Source organism: Amphiura filiformis, chromosome 5 (assembly GCF_039555335.1).
Source record: "Amphiura filiformis chromosome 5, Afil_fr2py, whole genome shotgun sequence".
Classification (NCBI taxonomy): Eukaryota; Metazoa; Echinodermata; class Ophiuroidea; order Amphilepidida; family Amphiuridae; genus Amphiura; species Amphiura filiformis.
Window position 1 is genome coordinate 57974733 of NC_092632.1, and position 20983 is coordinate 57995715.

The window sequence follows — 20983 nt, forward strand, 5'->3', positions numbered from 1 at the left end:
CTGTCACCTTTGTGTTTAAATGTGTATATGTTGCTTAGTGTTGCCAGATTCTAGTGCATTTATAAAGGTGATTAGTAGCCCAATTTTGCATAGGTTGTCAACTTTTATGATCTGAACATACGTAATAATCAAGTTCAAATTAGAATGAGCTCATTTTGTGGACTACAATGCCCATTGAATAGCTAACATAGATAGTATCAGGCTAGAGTTGGTATCAGACAGCACAAAGCCTGTACTCATTAACCCTAACCTTACTAAACATCAAAAAACCTCAATTCAGAAAGCGTAGGCACAAACAGGGTTAATGATTAATGAAGTTCTAACCAGTAACACATTTCTGTGATTTTTTTCTCTCTGTTTAGTAGAAGACTCTCTGTAGGTAAATCTTTATTTCCATTGGAAATTATTTTGTACCCAGGGTTGTGATTGCACTTGTCAAAAACATAATGAAAATGGTACTTTCGTATAGACCACTTGACATCATTGTTTATCAACAAAGGCGAGGGAGTGGTCTATCGATATGCTTGAACAAACCGCTACACTATTCAATGGCTTTCTTGTACTATATGAAATGTGGCACACTGCATGGCAAAGAACAATGGAAATTAATGCCATAATTTGCGCGCGTACTGCCGGGCAATGACGTCACATGTCAAGTGGTCTGTACTTTTGTGGGAAAGAAGAGGGAAAATATCCTAAGAAATACACCCCTGTCTACCTTCATAAAAACCTCACAAGTACCTATAGTTTATATAACAAACTAGGTAGACAAGTTCAAAGTAACTTTGATTGAATTTCTCTGAACAAGTTCTATTCTCTTTTGTGTGTATGGTCCATCACTTGACACTTGGTGGTCTTCTTATGGTGGTGCCCATGGCTGTATGAGAAAAGTTTTAAATCCATATTTATAAATTTGCTGTTACTGACAGTTGAAAGATATGCCAAAGAGGCAAATTGTGCGTGTGGAAAGTAGCCCAATATCTGCTTCTGCCTGAGATGATATGACAATATTGATACAGGGTGCAGTAGACAGATTACATTGAAACAAATTAAGATGATTCATCCATGTGTCTTATATTAAATTCAGCTATTGTTAGTCCTTGCTGTGATGAATTGCATCTTGAACCAAATCAAAAAGAAAAGCTGGAGCTACCTTATAAATGCAACAATTTGCTTTACTGAAATACTTGGCCAAATTGAAAGTAGGACAAGTTATTTGCCCTATGATGTCCTTTGTTTTGCTTAATTAAATTATGCTAAAGATTTATTTTCCTACCCAAAGGACACATACATGTTTACATACATATATTATTTTTTTTAAAGTGCAGTGATTTATAGTGCGCTGCGCACAGGCACAACGACCAAAACGTTGATCCACAAGCCTCAGCACACTTTACAGGTTGTCGCTGACCACTACAGCCCCACATCATTCCATAAACCATTAAACAACAAATCAGGGACTTTGCTGCTTCAAGAGCACACACCCTAGACAATCCACAAATAACATACGCAACCAGGACCAGCTCCCGAGTTTCAGTATATGGGTTACAACAAGACAAATTAGCAGTAAGTTCCTTGACCAGAGGAATTTCAAGCTAACTCAATTTCTCCACGAGAGCGTACTAGGCACCGCCAGGGTTCAAACCTTCAACCTCTCGCACCATAGTCGAACGCCTTATCGATTGAGCTAACTTGACTGCTAATTATACTTTCATATAATAGGATGTACAGGTTTAGTCATTAAAAGTGGCAGTGTGAAGTATGTCATTATACAGGGAGCCATTTATGCTGTGCCATTTGTGTGAAACCAGTGAGAATTTATTTCTGAATGGTGACAATTTACCACTTAGAGGTTAATAACTGCGCATCGGTTATTTGGAGGGCATTGTGAAAAATCTAAACATTTTGCCTTTGGAACCGAGGAATATCCCGATATTCCGAGGTCCAAAGCAAAATGTTTAGATTTTTCACAATGCCCATATATTACCGATGCAAAGTTATTAACCTCATTCATAACCGCTCACTTTAATCTCTTCACCTTACAAAATAACACAAAATTTTGCTCAAAAGTTTATAAAAATAGATGATTTTAAATCTTCCCTTGCCAAAAATCGATCAGGCTAAAACAGAACGACCAATAACAAAAGTGCGATCACAATCTGTGCAAATATGGTAGCGCGCAATCCAAATCTGCAGCCAGCGCAGCAAGCAGTTTGTTGGACGACAATACCGCAGACGCAGAAGTCAATTGTGTGCGACATTGGAACAATTACGCATTTTGCGGTCAATTGTGAGATATTAATGACCTCGATTTTGCGTTCGCTTTTGCAAATAATAAAATATGATTGGATCGCACGCATCGCGTTTATTAATGAGGTTATGAATAAGCAATAGATGAATAGAAATATTATTTCACCCACATAAATTAAACATATACTTTTTTTAAAGATTTTAAAGCTAATATCTAAGAATTTGATTTTTGTATGCAGCCAGGGAAAGACCTGTATTATAAAAACAAAAGCTTGGATGATGCAATCATATTTATTTGTATCCATTGTGACCAAGTGAGCAAAAGTAATTATTGGTCCTATTTTACTGCTGTAGATCAAATCTGGTTTCAGGCCAGATCATAAGTCCTAGCTCAGGCCCCATACATCTGAGCCACCCTGCTCTCAATGGAGCTATATGAGGTAGGTTCAATATTTTTCTTTTAGGTTCTTTTTTTTCAATATTTTTCTTTTAGGTTCAATATTTTTTCTTTTAAGTGCTTCTTTTCTTCTATTAATGGTATGTTTTCCTTAGAAGCCTGATCTGTGAGAAACAAAATGATTTTGACAATAACAATTAAGAAAAGAAGAATTTCAAGCAAACTTGCTACAAGTTCACAGTACTTTAACCTACCCTAAGTAATTCCTCATCTGGAAACAATTGCAGATATATTAATAACTTATTAATACAGGAACCACGGTAGTAGATAGCATCATGCTAGTTAGCTCTGGGTAGACAAATCATAGGGATGACACAGTCAATTAACTACCACAAACTTGCCTAAGGTGGATTCTACTGCAAAAAGGATGTCCTCGCCCAACCCTCAAACCAACGAGATAAAGAATTCCTTAAAAGATCATGTGTTTTGTACAAAACAACACTGTACCTGAGGGTAAGTTATGAGAGGGGTCTATGTGCACGAGATTTGGTTCAAGTCGCAAGCACTTTTTGATTGTTCTGTTGTGTATTGAATTGCTTAAAATTTGTTTGCTTGTGTCTAATGGGATTTCATTTTAAAGACAAGAGGTTATGTAGAGGCAGGCTGCATATTGTTATACATTATATGGATCAATTATGAGTATTTCAAATTATGTCAAACAATAGGAACACCAATACATTGAAAGGAACGCAAAATGTAAAACTTTTATCACAAAAGCGTGTGAAATTATTCAGGATACTACTGTGGCCCTAATATGTTGCCTTTTTGTAACCTGACCATAATTCTGGACATTATTTATGGGGATCACCTTAATTGTTATTTTAATTTATTTCGGATTAGTGGGTTTTTTTTTACCAAAAGAAGCATTTATATTGCTAGTTATTTGGACATACATGTAGGGAGACAGTAACATGTGAAATATACATCAATAAACATGCAAAATTAGAAAGCAAACATTAACACAAGATGCATATTTCGCACAAGAAGCAAAACAAATTAAATTGCACATGCAAAAGCAACAAAAATTAGAAATGTGAAATAGGCACCACTTTGCAAAAAATAGAAAACATATAATTGCACAGAAACGGAGTGCTTTAAAGAACAGAAGAACAATGCAGTCAATGTGGAATATGCATAGTAGTGCTTTTACAGAGAAAATTCTTAAATTTAACTATACAAAACAAGGAACAAAATCAACTACATTATTCAAATTATTTACTTGCAAGCAAAATTTAGCCCCCCCCCAAAAAAAAACCAAGACAAAACCAAGACAAAGCAATAGTAAGCTACAAAAATTAAATATTTTTAAATTGTGACATGATCTGGTCCATGGGGGCCAAAGGCGGTAAATTTGAAATCGAGATAAAGACAAAAATATGGAGTAAAAAAACAATAAAATACATAAGAAACTAGACCTCATAAAACGTAAGAACTTTAGAACCAAGTATGCTAGACCTTTGGAGTTTTCAGTATATGATAGCCTAATGTTTGTGTAAGGTAATAATTATTGTAACTCAATTTTCAAAAATGCCTTCTTTGGCCTCCATGGAGCAGATCATGTCACAATTGCACTTACTTTTGTAACCTCTGCTACCAACCATAATTAAGTGTACATCATAATATAGCAGTAAACTGAATTTGACAAAACTTGTCTCATCCTTTCTGATCTGAGCTGGTAGAAATTTTAAGGAGGAATCTTTACAGTGTAAACAGCACTTTTGCTACCTATGCTAAAAGCAGAAATAAAGTAAAATCATGATATAGTAGCACTGACTTTAAATCTGAAGTTGTGGAAAATTTATTGGCTAAATACAGTGAGTAGCCAATTTTCTGATGGTTGAATGTGTCCGTCTGCGGAAACAGAAATGAAGGAATCCAAATAGTCTGAAGGTTGACATATCTGTAGGGCTGTGATTGGATCAGAGATAGAAGTTTAATCCCACGGTGAACGGATACATAGTCCCTCGCAGCACAATGAGTACTTAATGGATTTGTTCCTGCATCTACTACTGTATTTTAGTACTTGTATGATTTTATTTTGATGAGATTTAGGCCAAGATGACAGTTGATGCTTAAACACATAATATATTTTGATCTGCTGACTATGTCAAACAATTTTGACAACAAGGTTTTTTGGGATTTTAAAGTTTTTTTGTTTTTTTTCATTTTGTTGTTACTTGGATTCAAATGAAAATATATTATTGGTGGATGATATGTGAAGTTTACTTCTTGAATGAGAAAAGATGATAGAGGGCATGTATTGAACTGAAGGCCTATAGATAATAACATCACTGTTCTTCTCCATCTGACTCATTAGCTCAGTTGGTAGAGCATCGGTGAAGATCCCAGGTTCAAATCCTGGATGGTCAGTGAACTTTTTTCATTGGTAGTCATTTATGCATGTGGAGACTTGTGTGAAAAACCTTCCTCATATACTACAAAATAGTTGTAATGACTACATGTACCATGTGATGATAAGTGTTAGTGCCTTCTGGTTACTTTGATCTTCATTTTATTAAAAATTTAAAAAAATTATCAGAGAGTATTTTCAGACCTGAAATGTTTCCTCTTTTTAGCTGATTTCCTCTTTTTTTATTCCTGAAATTTACACATTATTTGTTATTTTCAGTCCAGTTTGAGCTTTTTTAGCATGCTTTTGTGCTGTTTTCCTCTTTTTTAAAGCATTTTCCACTTTTTTCACAAATGATCAGTTTCAGGTCTGTAAAAGGGATATTTGGAGATCCATCACTCCCAAACCATTTTTGTCGAACTTTTAGAATATTTACCCTTATAATATAAGGGTATTATCCTGATTTATCGACCATTTTTATGCAACTTCCGAAATTCTTGCTTGTCTTAGACAGATCTCTGAAATACTTTTTAACTAATGAAATCAGCATGCATAACTCAAATGACTGCATAAGGATTTGTCACTTACGTGTTGGAAAGGAAATTACATTCAACACAGAAAACTTTTACCGGTATCCAGGCTAATTCCAATGAAAGCACTTTACCGGTACCCTGTATGCTTAGTGTATGCAACATGGTAAAACCTCCTGGGAGAAGGTTTGATTCTGGCATAAAATGTTGATCAGAATAAACAGTATGGAGAGATTCTACTGAGCCAGATAGCAAATCTACTTGTGTCCAATGTGGTAAACATTAGTAGAAACTCACTCACAGTCTGGTCCTGTACTGGAAATACCAAATATTTTGCACAAGATGGAAACCAAAATGACACATAGATTCTTCCCAGCACTGCACAATCAAACCAACCTTTGTGCGTGTTAGACAAAACCAGTGCAGTTTTCTCTGACAAAATGTAGGTTGTCTCCCTTCCCCACTAACTTCAAATCACCCATTTTTCCTTTTCTTGTTTTCCATATCAGAATCATACATATCAGATTTCTTTCAATTGCTCTTTTGACCCCACTTGTAAAAGTATCAAGTTTCAAATATAGCATGCATGTATGAAAGATAAACCAGCAAAGTCCTGAATGTATTTATCTAACCGGGCATAGTTTTTACCCTACCCTACTCATGATTCCCTTCCTTCCCAAAGTCAACCACCACACAGTACTGCATGAGTATGTTTACCTTTTCCTCTGTAACTGTGTCAGAAGTTGCGTGACAAAGTTGTGTGGAGCAGGATGTATCTGGGGAGCCATCCCAAAGGCGAGTATTAAGATATGATGCGCGACTCATCCGCGGTTAAAATACAAGGCTTGGGGTGTTGACTCGTGTTGGGATGTAAGGCTATAAACAGTCAACAATAGATGGTGGTTAACCCTAGGAAGCGATAAGACCAAAGAGGATTGGATTTCCTTATCTCATGACATTTCTTTGCTTTGGGATGTGGGAATGATGTAATGGCATGAGGTAGGCATATTAGAGTGCCAAGTCTGGATATGTGGCAGGATGAATGTGCTACCTTATCGGAAACTTACTCAATTTAACTCAACTAACATTTGCACCAGGTATTTCTTGTATGTGTTATGAAGAATATGACAATTGCATACTCAATTTGGCTCAGTTGAAGAATACATATTATATGTTTTCAGATTTGCTTCTTCTTCCAACTGAGTAGATGGCTCCTGGAGTACTGCCATAGGCCCTTAGTTGCTGTAGAGTGCAACTGTGATTGGTCATTTAGTAAATAATTGGAAAGGATGGCATGATTGCTTTAGAGAGGAATTTTGATCAATTCCAAGCCACTTTATTACTAGTCTTGGATATATATTTTAATAAATATTTGTTTTGTTACCAATTTGACATGTCAAGGTTAACCATGCAGGTAATGATTCAAGTGTTGAACGAGGAGGTTAAATGTTTCTTTATAATCTTTATAATGAAAGAATGCTCAATCTATAATTAGTCCGACCAGCCCTGAGGCCATGTCTATGTGTCAGCTAGTAGTAATTACAGCACAGAATGTTTAAAATTAGTCTCAACATAGCAGCTTGGGTCAGAAATGTTCAAAGAGACAATTACAGACAACCCTTAGAGGCTTTCCTGGTCAACTTCCAATTCAGACAAGTGTTGGATTAATCTGGTGGATGGAAGAGGCGCATAAACATCATCATTCTATAAATGATAAGGAAATACAAAAACAGTCATTTTTGCATGACATGCGTCAAATATCACTTGGCATCTGACCATTTCCCCGGTGTTGTCTTAGATAAATGGTCCATAGGGAAAATAATGAGACGGTTGGCTGCCATTTTGGTTTGGCCAATGTCAATCGTGTGTAGACATATGGGCAGTTGCAGACACTTTGCTGCTGGCTGCCCTAGTTTATAGGAAAGGTTGGTGTGAAGATGCGTAGGGTAGGAGGAAGTAGTTTGGCTGGAGCTGGTAGGTTTATTTTGGTGAAAATGTGACAGAAAATATCAGGAAAGGCTGGTCAAATTAGCACAGCCAGATCCCTTCTTTGATATTGTACTTCATATTGAGCACACAAGGTTTGCGATATGGGGTTGTTTGAAAGTGATTAAGCACATCATCCAGTTGCTAGACAGACAGGATTACTGCTAACTGAGCTGTGGCAAATCTATGTATGATGGAGATTAATGAATGAATGATTTGAAACATTAAAACAAATTTTGAAGTCTAAATTCATCCAGTTTTGAGGATGACACCAATCATACATGTAATACTGGAGTGTTGGGCTTGCCTTAGGTCAGAATTCTCTTCCTCTCTCAAAATGTTCCTAGGTCAGAAATCCTGCATTGTGTTCAGTTACTTTATAGAATATATTGTCATTGCAGAATTCCTTCTTACACCCATACACTGATTAGCATGTGCAGATATATAGGTAGTGTATGTGCGATGTCTAATGGTTCGAAAGTCACATTAAGCTGTTGGTCCAGGAAGATCCCAACCCTGTTAGAGCTATCCAAAAAGAAAAGGGGGCCCATCCCCGGTTGTGATATCTGCATTTAATCCTAGGTTCCAGGATTGTGCACAGACATGTAAAGCCTGTGTGATAATACTCAAAATTGAGGTACAGCACATATATGGAAGAAGAAGAAGAATTAGTTTCTAGGATGTACACACTAGAACAGTGGGACTAGAAGGAGTAGTCTGGTTGTGTATTTCTTATCACTAAATGGTCCGAGTTGCAGACACAATAGCCTGTTGGCTAATCAGGAAAGGTCTGTGTCATGAAAAGGAAGTGTCTGTGTATTAGATTGACAGTTTGGTGTCATGAAATGAGAGAATTATACTAATATTGATAACAAATTGGGCCTTGTAATAGATTCCCACACACAAAATTAGCACAAATTTGTATGCATGTGATGTATGTGACTGGCTGCACAATTTTGCATCAACACATTTATGATGGTTTTTATTTTACTTTCATTTACATACCATGTAGAAATATGTTCTGGTTCCAATAAATTAATAAACACGTTTTCCTGTACAACAATGTACAGGGTTATCTCAAAAGTAAGTTGACCATTGAGAGTCATTTTAGCTATACTTTAACAGGCACACAAGTGGAATATTTGGACAGAAGAATATTATAGCTACTTGATGCCAAACACACATGTTTATTTGTTTACAAGAACATATCGGCATACTGCCACACAAGTTTAAAATGATCAAATGTTATCGTTACTATTTTCATATTTTGATATTTGGATTGGAGAAAAACATAGTTAGTTGCCAAAAAAATAATTTCTACATGGTTCACTTGAAAATTGTGTTTGTGATAATATTTGATGGATTTAGCAATTATTTGATGTGTTTGTTATCATTATTTTGTGCATTTTCAATGTCTTTGCATCTGTTTTTTTATATTTTTTTGTTCTGGAAGCCTACATCCTACTGTTCCTAACTTTTACGAACACGACATGTAATTTGAACGCAACTGGTGCAACCAGCAAACATTCCACAAGCGTGTGATGTTGTACTGCTAAGCAATGTTAACAGCCCATCAGTAAGATCGGAGCTTCTGTAAAGCACAGAGTCCCTATGCACACACATTAATATGATGCCTGGCATGTACACCTGTGTATGAAAATTACATACCAGCAGTCGTTAACCATTCCATTTCAGCATGTGATGACCACTTGATAAATGACAGTTCTCACACAATTCCAAATTCTGATTTGTTGTAGGAATCATCATCATCTGAAGATGAGTTGCCAGAACCTGGGATATCCTTGCCAGGTTACAGAGGAAGCCCTAGAAGAGATTATCATGGTCCTCCATTCCCACCTAAAGCACCACCTCCTAACCAGGGACTGTCATCTGATGTCTTGGCTGCAGGGATTAGAAGGAAAGATGTACTAGAGAATCAAGCTGTTGAATGGTAAGTTGTGTCAGGGATATCCTTGCCTGGTTACAGAGGAAGCCCTACAAGAGACTACCATGGTCCTCCATTCCCACCTAAAGCACCACCTCCTAACCAGGGACTGTCATCTGATGTCTTGGCTGCAGGGATTAGAAGGAAAGATGTACTAGAGAATCAAGCTGTTGAATGGTAAGTTGTGTCAGGGATATCCTTACCAGGTTACAGAGGAAGCCCTAGAAGAGACTACCATGGTCCTCCATTCCCACCTAAAGCACCACCTCCTAACCAGGGGCTGTCATCTGATGTCTTGGCTGCAGGGATTAGAAGGAAAGATGTACTAGAGAATCAAGCTGTTGAATGGTAAGTTGTGTCAGGGATATCCTTGCCTGGTTACAGAGGAAGCCCTACAAGAGACTACCATGGTCCTCCATTCCCACCTAAAGCACCACCTCCTAACCAGGGACTGTCATCTGATGTCTTGGCTGCAGGGATTAGAAGGAAAGATGTACTAGAGAATCAAGCTGTTGAATGGTAAGTTGTGTCAGGGATATCCTTACCAGGTTACAGAGGAAGCCCTAGAAGAGACTACCATGGTTCTCCATTCCCACCTAAAGCACCACCTCCTAACCAGGGACTGTCATCTGATGTCTTGGCTGCAGGGATTAGAAGGAAAGATGTACTAGAGAATCAAGCTGTTGAATGGTAAGTTGTGTCAGGGATATCCTTACCAGGTTACAGAGGAAGCCCTAGAAGAGACTACCATGGTTCTCCATTCCCACCTAAAGCACCACCTCCTAACCAGGGACTGTCATCTGATGTCTTGGCAGCAGGGATTAGAAGGAAAGATGTACTAGAGAATCAAGCTGTTGAATGGTAAGTTGTGTCAGGGATATCCTTACCTGGTTACAGAGGAAGCCCTAGAAGAGACTACCATGGTCCTCCATTCCCACCTAAAGCACCACCTCCTAACCAGGGACTGTCATCTGATGTCTTGGCAGCAGGGATTAGAAGGAAAGATGTACTAGAGAATCAAGCTGTTGAATGGTAAGTTGTGTCAGGGATATCCTTACCTGGTTACAGAGGAAGCCCTAGAAGAGACTATCATGGCCCTCCATTCCCACCTAAAGCACCACCTCCTAACCAGGGACTGTCATCTGATGTCTTGGCTGCAGGGATTAGAAGGAAAGATGTACTAGAGAATCAAGCTGTTGAATGGTAAGTTGTGTCAGGGATATCCTTACCTGGTTACAGAGGAAGCCCTAGAAGAGACTACCATGGCCCTCCATTCCCACCTAAAGCACCACCTCCTAACCAGGGACTGTCATCTGATGTCTTGGCTGCAGGGATTAGAAGGAAAGATGTACTAGAGAATCAAGCTGTTGAATGGTAAGTTGTGTCAGGGATATCCTTACCAGGTTACAGAGGAAGCCCTAGAAGAGACTACCATGGTCCTCCATTCCCACCTAAAGCACCACCTCCTAACCAGGGACTGTCATCTGATGTCTTGGCTGCAGGGATTAGAAGGAAAGATGTACTAGAGAATCAAGCTGTTGAATGGTAAGTTGTGTCAGGGATATCCTTACCAGGTTACAGAGGAAGCCCTACAAGAGACTATCATGGTCCTCCATTCCCACCTAAAGCACCACCTCCTAACCAGGGACTGTCATCTGATGTCTTGGCAGCATGGATTAGAAGGAAAGATGTACTTATAGTCTTATAATATAGTACAAGTTTGTACAGCTTTCTGTATTGGTAATATATTGGCTCAAACTCCAAATAATGTTTTTGTGGAGGGTGTCTGCCTTTTGTCTCTTTCGTCAAAAAAGGCCTCGTTCAGAGACATATATGCTTGTAGATGAAATTCTATGGTATCACATTTTGCGTATCAAGTCTTGTATTGGGACCTCAGTCGAAAATTTAAGTGTTATCACACAAATATTTTTTGAAGTTTTTCAAACCTTAACTCAAGAACCATGAGATCCATATCATAATGATAAGTATAATAATTAATAACCTTGGCAAATTACTTCTGAGATAAATATATGAACATAGCTGTTTAATAAAGTAGAAATATTAAAAATGTTCAAGACTAATTACAATCAATGTGGTCCAACTTATACAAGTCAGTACAGTCATTTAAACATTTTCAAATCTACAATCAAATCGCGATGGTTTACGTAGTTCCATCCTCAACTGATTCCAGAACAACACTTTCTTGTTACGTAATATCTGACGAAGCAACAATGTTTTTTTGTTATCAGGAATTTCTCCAATCTGTACAAGAATAATGACATCTTCATTGTCCTTTACCAATCGCATTTGTGCAATCTGTAGCTGATAATTACACCATCCATCATCCATAAAATTTTCCGATAAAACTACAATAGTTTTACGACTATGATAAATACCATGGCATATGGCATTGAGAATATAATGCCCAGCTGGTACATCACCTCTTTCTTTCAGACAAAGACGGAACTGTTCTTGCCCATCCTCAATGACTCGAATGAGTTGATCATCTATCCATGCTTGACTCTCCCTGTGGTAGGCAACATATGCATGATATCGACGTCGCATGATTGGTGCTTCATATCTGTGATCTGCATCAACATCGTCCTCATCGTCGCTATTCATGATATCAGCATCGTCATCATTGTCTATATATCACCGATATCTTCTCTGATAAAACCACACCCAGAATCTGTAATGTATACGCCATCGATATTTCCGATAAATGATAGCAATTATTACACACAGGACAATTACAGCTGACCCGAAACTGATGTAGTATGCCAGATGCAGACTGCAGTCTAAACTATCTTGTGTAATACCATGTCCATAACGGCTAGCAGGATACTTGCACATGTATGTCGGTTGCGGATCTATGTATGTTCTGTCATCTCTGAGCATCCAGTCTTGCAAGGCTTCTATATCACATGTGCAAGAAAAGGGATTTTTCCCATAGTTTAAATACTGCAAGTTGTATGGTGTTTTCATCAAGAAGGCAGGGAGGGTAGTCAATGCATTATCAGATACAATAAGTGTATGTAGACCAAGGAGACCTTCCAAGTCATTCAAACTACCAATTGTGTTTCCAGCCAAATTAAGGTAGAGCAGATTTGACATGCGATGGAATTGGTTGCTAGGTAAACTATCTATTTTGTTATGACTGAGATCCATGTGGATGAGGTTTACCAGTGAAGAAAAATCATTTCCATGAATGTTGTCAATGTTATTGCTGCTCAGATCTAAATATCGCAGACTTTGACTTTCAAGAATGAATTGATTAATTGATGGCAAGTCGCATTTTGTTAATGTCAGTTTTTCTAGGTGAGGAAAGTTTATAATTTCTTGTTCACCAACAATATATCTACTTGATTCAGATATGGTAAGAGATTTGAGATTTGAACAGTTAACCCAAACAAATGGATTCCAAGTGCTGAAGTCAAGTTTATTGAGGGTAATTTCCTCTAGTGCAGGCGCTCTGGTGCACAATGGCATGGAGTAAACATTTACTGTAGCAATATTTGAGTCGGCTGAAATGTCCATAGATCTGAGTGCTTTATTGATGCCACGAATGGAAACGAACTGTCTGTCAACACCATTCAAACGCACATCAACCAATTTGTCAAAGAAACTAAGATTGAATCTACCACTTGGATTTTGTGATACATCCAGCGATTCCAATTGTAAACTTGTATACTGGTCATAATAGTTGGGTATATCTTCTATGTTATTATTGCTCAGATTCAAGTATGTTAGTGAGTTTGCAAGCACTTTCAGTGCTTCATAAGGAAATTTGGTACGTAAGACCATTTCTACTGAGATTCAGTGATTTAAGGTGGGATAAGCTCCGAAAGGCATATTTGGATAAAGCTATGGGATTTCTATAAAAGAAATTATATATACTCAAAGTTTGTAGATATGGAAACATACTAAATGCATCATCTTCAATTGATAGATCATTGAGATACAAAATATCCAATGATGTCAAAGATGAGTTCAAATATGATCCTGCCGTCACAGATTGAAATACACTCTCAGTATACACTTCCAGGTACAGAGTCGATAGTGAAGCAGGTAACCGTGTGATTAGTTCTGACCATTTAGTTTCATTCCAATATTCAGTTTCATTCCAATATTCAGTTTCATTCCAATATTTAGTTCCTTGCTGATCTGTCGAATATGATGCATGCAACTCCTTTAGACTAGTCATATTAACTAGAGGACAAGGTACATAGTCATATTTATTATAATATATAGCTAGTGTTCTTAGCATTTGGAGGCCTTCTATTGCTTTACATGGTATAGAGGTTAACCAGTTTACAGTAATATCTAAGTATGTTAGATGCATCAGATTTGCAAACAGCGTGTCTGGTAAGCTTGATATGTAATTTGTGGATATATCTAAATATTTAAGATTCGTAAGATTCACAAACAATGTCTCTGACAAGTTTGATAGCGAATTTACGGAGAGGTCCAAATATTCCAGACTGATAAGATTCACAAACAATGTCTCTGGTAGAGTGGAAATTAATACATTCCAGGATAGGTCTAAATATTTGAGATTGGCAAGCAATGTCTCTGTTATCTCTGGCATTACAAAGCTTGATATCGTATTGCTGGATAGATCTAAATGTTCCAGACTGGTGAGATCTTGAAAGAGAACAGCTGGTAGTGAACGAAGGACATCGTATCTTACATCCAAGTGAGTTAGACTGGCCAGTCCATGGAAAACAGAAGTAGGTAAAGATTCTATTGAATTCTGACCTATATAAAGTTCTTGCAGCTCATGTAACCCACTAAATACCAGTGGTGGTAGACTGGTCAAACCACTGTTAGCAATAGTTAAGTTTTTCAGTGACGTAGCTGAGTGAAATGCACTTGCATGCAAAGTAAGTGGATGACTTTGATGGCTTAGATCTAGCGTTTCCAGCTTGTTCAGTGTAAATGTATCGGCGTTGATATTGCGAATCTTGTTGTAGCTTAAATCCAACACTCGTAGAGGCAAGTTGGTGTCAAAACTGATGTTACTCACAGAGTTGTGGCTCAAATTTAATTCTTCAAGTTGATCAAGATTAGTCAAACTAATCCCGTTTACAGCTTCCAGTTGGTTAAGACTCAAATCTAAGCTCTTGATGTTGTCATCTTTCAGCGGTGGTATACTTGTAAGTGTCCTGTTGTAGCAGTCTAATCTTGTCCTATTGTACACCTTACAAGGTAATCCTTTTGGAAAGATGAATTGACTGGACAATTCCACAGTGGAAACAAGAAAAGGAATCAGATGGATCAGTGAGAAAATCATGATGAAAATTTGATGTGCATCAAATATGAGTTCAAATAGAAGATATCAGTGGAGACAAACCACAAAGACTTGATTTACCAAATGAACAGGAAATAAAGTGTTCAAATTATACAGAAGAACAGTGAATTAACAACTGTATGGAATATGGCATACTTAACTTCACTTCCTCAAAGTCCTACTTACATATACATATATATTGGGCTATTCCATTTAAAATCCACACTACCCCTGTGGAAGATTTTGGAAATGTGTTCCACAGAGGGAGTATGAATTGAAATGGAATTAGCACATTAGATAGCTCCATTTGAAACTCACCCTCCCCTATGTGGAAGATTCAGGTTGAATCTTTCTCAGAGGGTGTATAAAATTCAAATGGAGCTGCCTAATGTGCTAATTTCATTTAAAATTCATACTCCCTCTGTGGAACACATTTCCAAAATCTTCCACAGGGGTAGTGTGGATTTTAAATGGAATAGCCCATTGGTGCAAATAGTACAATTTCATGCTCTGATACTTTCACACAATATTTGTGAACGGCCCCTTTTACATGTGTATTATGCTTATTATGCCCTTCCCATTGTGCCCTAACTTTTGTGTTCAAGAACGTGCCTTGCACAGGTGAGTGAACACGAATAGTTCCCCCAGGGTATGGCATAGAAACTTCTGTGACTCAAATGTGACACAACGTAAATAAATGAGACTCAGTGTTGGAAGTATAAAAATAAATATAAATATCAGATTTTTGTATCACATCATATATGAAGTACAAGACATCAGTTCAGTTCATAACCGGAAATAATCCCAGTGGTGAATTTTTTGACCTCAGATGACCTCAAATAACCTTGAAATGACTTTTTCACTGAAACATATTGATAGTTATTCTCACACAAAACTATAAAAACAAATTAAAATGTACATTTTGTATGTCTTTATTTTCTTTGTATTGCCCTTCATGGTAGCAGTGAGGTACAGAGTTATGAGGTGATACTGTAATGCATGATATTTATGCAGCATTAAAATTTTGGAGACAACCCATGTTACTGTGACATGAAATTTTGTGCAAATTTGTACATTTTCTTAAAGTTTATAGGAAGAAGAAAAAATATTTGCGTGCATTTTGCTAAGAAGGATAAGTGAGTTAAACAGCAAACAGGGGCCCGAAGAATTCCGACTTGGACCATCCTCACCAAATGGTAGCATCATGTCCTGATGACCTATTCACCTTTGCATTATTTTGTCTTTACATGCAGAATAGAGCAGTAGTTGATGGCTAGGATGATCAGTGCACTAAACAACAGACAGCATAGGCTTAGGAACCGGGGCGTGCAGGGCTCGGCCCCCTCACTAATTTTGGTCTGGAGGCTCAGCCCTCCCCCCAATAATTCCAGATAAAAAATGTGACCAGATACCGGGAAAAAGGGTGTTTTTGACCTATTTTTCAGAAAATTTCATGACTGGGAAATCCCACTTGGGCACCCCCCTCAGGTCACCCTCCATGATGGGTCACCAACATTTTTGTTTGGTCAGCCCCCCCATGTTGAAAATCTTTCTGAGCCAATAGACAGCAGCCCAAAGAACCCAGACCTACCTCGCCAAATATAATTTTAGCATCAAGAACTCATCATCTTTGCTTTATTTTGTTTTTGTTGGTTGCATACAGGATAGAACAGGAGTTGATGGCTAGGATGATAAGTGAACTAAACAACAGGCAGCAGCAAAAAGAACCTAGACCTACCTCACCAGATAGTAGCATCATGTCTGCTGCATCATCACAGACATCAATGGGTAAGAGCATTTAGATAATGTTGTGGGATGTTTTTTTTTAATGCAGCAAGAAATATGAAATTCAACTACTCAAGATCCAAAAATTGGAACAAGGATTAATCACACAATTCGACTGCTCAGTGCCAGAAGTGGGTAAGTGCAATAGCTGCAGTTTTGGCAATTTACACCCAGTATATTGTACTCATCTACACATGGCAGCCACACATGGCAGCTATCGCGCTTACCCACTTCTGGCACTGAGCAGTCAAATTGCAGTATTACAGATCTGCAAATTCAAATAGCCTACTTGAACATTTCAACCTAACCCCACTGTCATATAAGTATTACTTGATCAGAGAGTTGAGAATAAATTATAAAAGTTTATCATCATCTTGATATGTGGTGCCAATAAGATTGAAAATAATGACACATTACATACCATAAGTTACAAGTAATTAAATAGTGAATTGATTTAAGGCCCTGTACATTAAATGATATTCATACCTCTTTTTATGTTTTATTTCAATTTCTTCATGTGCTTAGTTGAAGCCTATGGTGCAGCAGGTCTTCAGTTGTTTGTAGATGCAGGGCAGCCTGTCAACCCAGAGCTTGTTGATGGTCTAGTAAGGGAGGCATTGGAAGAAAAGATTGCTGCTATGTTGGGACAAAGACAGCGGGAACCAAGACCTATCTCTGTAGAAACACAGAAGAGAGAATCATCACCAGAACCAGTAAGCCAGATTAAGGATCTCAAATTATTTTAACAGTTATGCTGTTATTACTTATTATTAAAGGAAGAAGAGGAAAGTGAGCCTGCCAAGGAATTTAACCGAGAACCTAAGGTTTCCAAGACCTGTGCCTTGTCCATTTAGCCACAGGAACTTCATGATTAAGCAGACAGCTTGTGTGGTAAAGGCACAGGTCTCGCAAACCTGAGGTCCTGGGTTTGATTCCTGGCCTCTGATCACTTTTCCTGTTTGCTCCTTTAATGATAAATAACAATGGTGAAAGTGTTGAAATGATTCGAAATTTGTTACTTCCTGTTGTTTAATTCCCTTGCAGATTGGGATCAGTCTATCGCTTCTTTTGCTTCCAAATGATCCACACAAAAAAGAAAATCCAAGAAAAGAAAAACTTATTTTATTCAACTTGATATAGGGAGACTCATAACATCATGAATTTATGTAGATTGGTATACAAGAAGTTGGGCACCACACCTAAACCTACACTTTACATATTGTGTGACTGGTACCGGTGCACACACACCTTCATGATTTCATGCAAACATACATTTGGACTTTATTGATGCCTGTACTGCCGTGTAGTTGGAGAAATTGAATAATTTATTCCTACCAGCGGTCACCCGTCTTATGCGGTCACTGTCTTTTGCGGTTACTGTCTTTTGCAGTACTGATATTTTATATTCTTTTGTAATGTACTGGTCAGATGTAATGGTCAGGTGCAATTACAGTGTTTGAGTTAATTTTTTTACACCCCATTTTGAAAGTTTTGGTGTAATTTCACCTGGTGCAGGGCAATTTGCAGGGCAAGTGCAGTCTCGGAATAATCAAAATAAATGTACAATTTTGTAGAACACTTACTTTCAACATGGGCCAAAGTATTTTGCACAGACACTGATAACCTGTGAGTTACAGTGAGCCTTACCAGACTTGTATCTGCATTGCTAAAAAGTCACCCATTTTTCTTAACCATCTGTCTTAATGGGACAGGAAATTGTCAAAAGTTGCGGGGAAAATCTTCAAAAGTCACCCATTTGGGCTACCGAATCGCAGTTTGGCAACCCTGATTAATTTGGGTGATTTGGAGACTTCAAAATAGTGAAATTGGATATTCTTTCAATGGTCCTTCAACACAAAAGCATCAAACACTTGACCTAATTCAATAAACAAACACTTGACTGTTGACAATAGGTTCTCTATAAAAAGCAGTCATTCTTTGACACTGACATGATAAACAATATGTAAAATTAGTCAAGTGAGATTCTCCTGTGTAATGTATGAGTGACCCAATATCAGACCAGACATAGGATTTGCGGGTGTTCATGTTAAACAGCATGAGCATGACTCTATTGTAGTGTATTGTGACTGTTTACTCAGTGCTTAGCACGCAGGGAGCTTTCAGTGCTTTTGAAACTAATTAACTTAATTTGACCCCTTTAATGTAAACAAAAACAAAATTCGACATTTTATTGAAGTGCGCACGACCTTGTTCTTCGCATCGACTATCTAGTTTCAGGTACATTAAAATTAAGCTATTACATGTATCTGTAGTAAGAATATCATTTGAATGAACATGTGATGAATGCCCGTGTGTGCATAACACAGAGTATATCTATCTCACTCCTTATTGGAATGTGAGCTGTATTTTCACACGCCCACATTTTGTTCTTTGAACTGCGTTGCAAACAAACCTGCTGCTGTATTCATTCAAATGAAATTTTTACTGTTGTCTCACTTACCAGCAAACACTGAAATGTTGTTTTATTTCTCACCCCTGTTGCAGGTATTTGTACAGAGAAGTCCTATCCCTACACCAGAAGTGACACCCAAAGCTAGTCCAGTACATACCCCACCTACAGCAGGCTCACCTATAACTACACCTGCTGCCAGCATTGCAGAGTCCTCACTAGCTGAATCAGAACCAGAGAGTGTGAAGACACCTGAACCTCCTCCAAGAGAAGGTATGAATCCCTAGTATTACATATAATAGATGGTATGATGAGATTACTATGTCAGTAGTGTAGAGATGGGGAGCACGGTGGCCTAGCGGAACGGGCACTGACTCATAATCGGAAGGTTTCGGGTTCGAGCCCCGGCGACGCCATCGTGTTGTGCCCTTGAGTAAGGCACTTTATCTCGATTACTCCACTCCACCCAGGTATTTAAATGGGTACCGGCATTCTTAAATGCTGGCTGGGAAGGTAACAGACTCGCTGTAGAGGAGGTGTAGCGATCCCCCTATAGCAACATTACATGGAGGAGTCTGGCCCAAAGAGAGATGGGCACTCCGATCACTGTTTATACAGGATCGTCTCTTTTACCTTTACCTTAGTGTAGAGATAATCAGATAGTTTTGGCAAGCATACCTTCCATTTTCCCACTTAGCATTCTATACTGAATAAATCAACCAAAATGTATTGCACTTTTTTTTGTGCACAAAGATGATAGAGAAGAATCTTGCTTCATTTTATTTGTGGCTTGCAATTGATAAAAGATGCAGGCCTTGTCTTCTGAAACTTCCAGCCAGGAATGCTTCAAATCACACTCCCCATGATGTTAAGTTTGCTTTAGGTGTGTGATTTGAATTCTCAGATGTTTAAGTGTACTATCTACATTTGGGTGTGCTGTAAATCGCACTCCTCGTGATGATGTTAGGCATGTGATCAGTGCACTCGCATGCCTCAAAAGACCAGGCCTTATGATGTGCAAATACTTTACTTTGGTCTACCTTGTTTGGAAGATATGATGAATCATCTCCAGTCTCTACTGTGTATGATCTTGCATCAGGTTGTGTAGGTCTTGAGCTGTATAACTTGTGTCCTAGCAAAGCTATTTGCAATATTTAAGCCTTGATTTCCATTGGCTGCATTATCCACGGGTAGGCTCCCAAAATATACAAGCTGTGAGACAGGTCCCTTGTGTCTTCTTGCACAGTGAGCTGCAATGACTTCCTCTTCCTCAGAGTATTTCTGAAATCAGTGTGGGTGGTCTTTGCAGTTCAGATCAAGATCCATCATCAGTTTACATCATTTGTTACAAATAATAACAAGTAAATATGCTCATGTTTCTACATATCTTTGATCAGGTAGTTTTGTGCATGTGAACAAAAATGTTATTTCAAATTATGCTTCCATGAACATGAATTGTATAAATAGAACCTTTATCAGACAAGAATATTTCCACTTTGTTTCCCAATATCTTTGTATAACAAACTTCCATTGACATGCTTCCTTGTCACAGAAACTCCAGCACCTCTACCAGTACCAACCTCTCCAGTAGCAACCCCAGCTGCAACCCCTCCCCCAACCCCACCCAAAGCACCTACCCCAGAGTTATCCCCCAGGGAATCACCTGTACCATTACTACTTAATGAGACAGACCTACCTACTCCATCCGCAACTCCTGAGCCAGTCAGCCCTGAGCCAGAGCCAGAGAAGATAGAAGAAACACCACCAAGGTTAGTCTGTAATACAGACATACTGTATCAAAATGATTGGTACCCATCAGTTTGCACTGATTATGGACAAGAATGCCACATCAAAATGCTAACCATAAGATCAAACAACTTTGTAAGTTAATGTTTTAATAGGTCATAAAACTACAAAGTCTGTTTATTTCAAGAGGATCCAACTTTGCATCTTGGAAGAAGCAGAATTTTCATAAAACAC

The 20983-nt window shown here is 38.1% G+C and overlaps 2 protein-coding genes across 2 annotated transcripts in view; one reads left to right on the forward strand and one right to left on the reverse strand.

Moving 5' to 3' along the window:
* LOC140151692 (protein TALPID3-like) overlaps positions 1-20983 on the forward strand; it is a 55773-nt gene that overhangs the window by 19891 nt on the left and 14899 nt on the right. The window contains exons 11-15 of the mRNA XM_072174028.1: positions 9331-9524; positions 16472-16596; positions 17119-17306; positions 19099-19276; positions 20556-20772. Coding sequence (XP_072030129.1) covers positions 9331-9524; positions 16472-16596; positions 17119-17306; positions 19099-19276; positions 20556-20772 — 902 coding nt within the window. The remainder of the gene's footprint in view (positions 1-9330; positions 9525-16471; positions 16597-17118; positions 17307-19098; positions 19277-20555; positions 20773-20983) is intronic.
* On the reverse strand, positions 13294-14827 carry LOC140151693 (uncharacterized). The gene has a single exon (XM_072174029.1). It carries the CDS (start codon positions 14809-14811, stop codon positions 13294-13296), a length of 1518 nt encoding a protein of 505 aa, XP_072030130.1. The 5' UTR covers positions 14812-14827.

Excerpts from the sequence above, each read along its gene's own strand:
- LOC140151693 (XM_072174029.1), bottom strand. The coding sequence starts at position 14,811 with ATGATTTTCTCACTGATCCATCTGATTCCTTTTCTTGTTTCCACTGTG.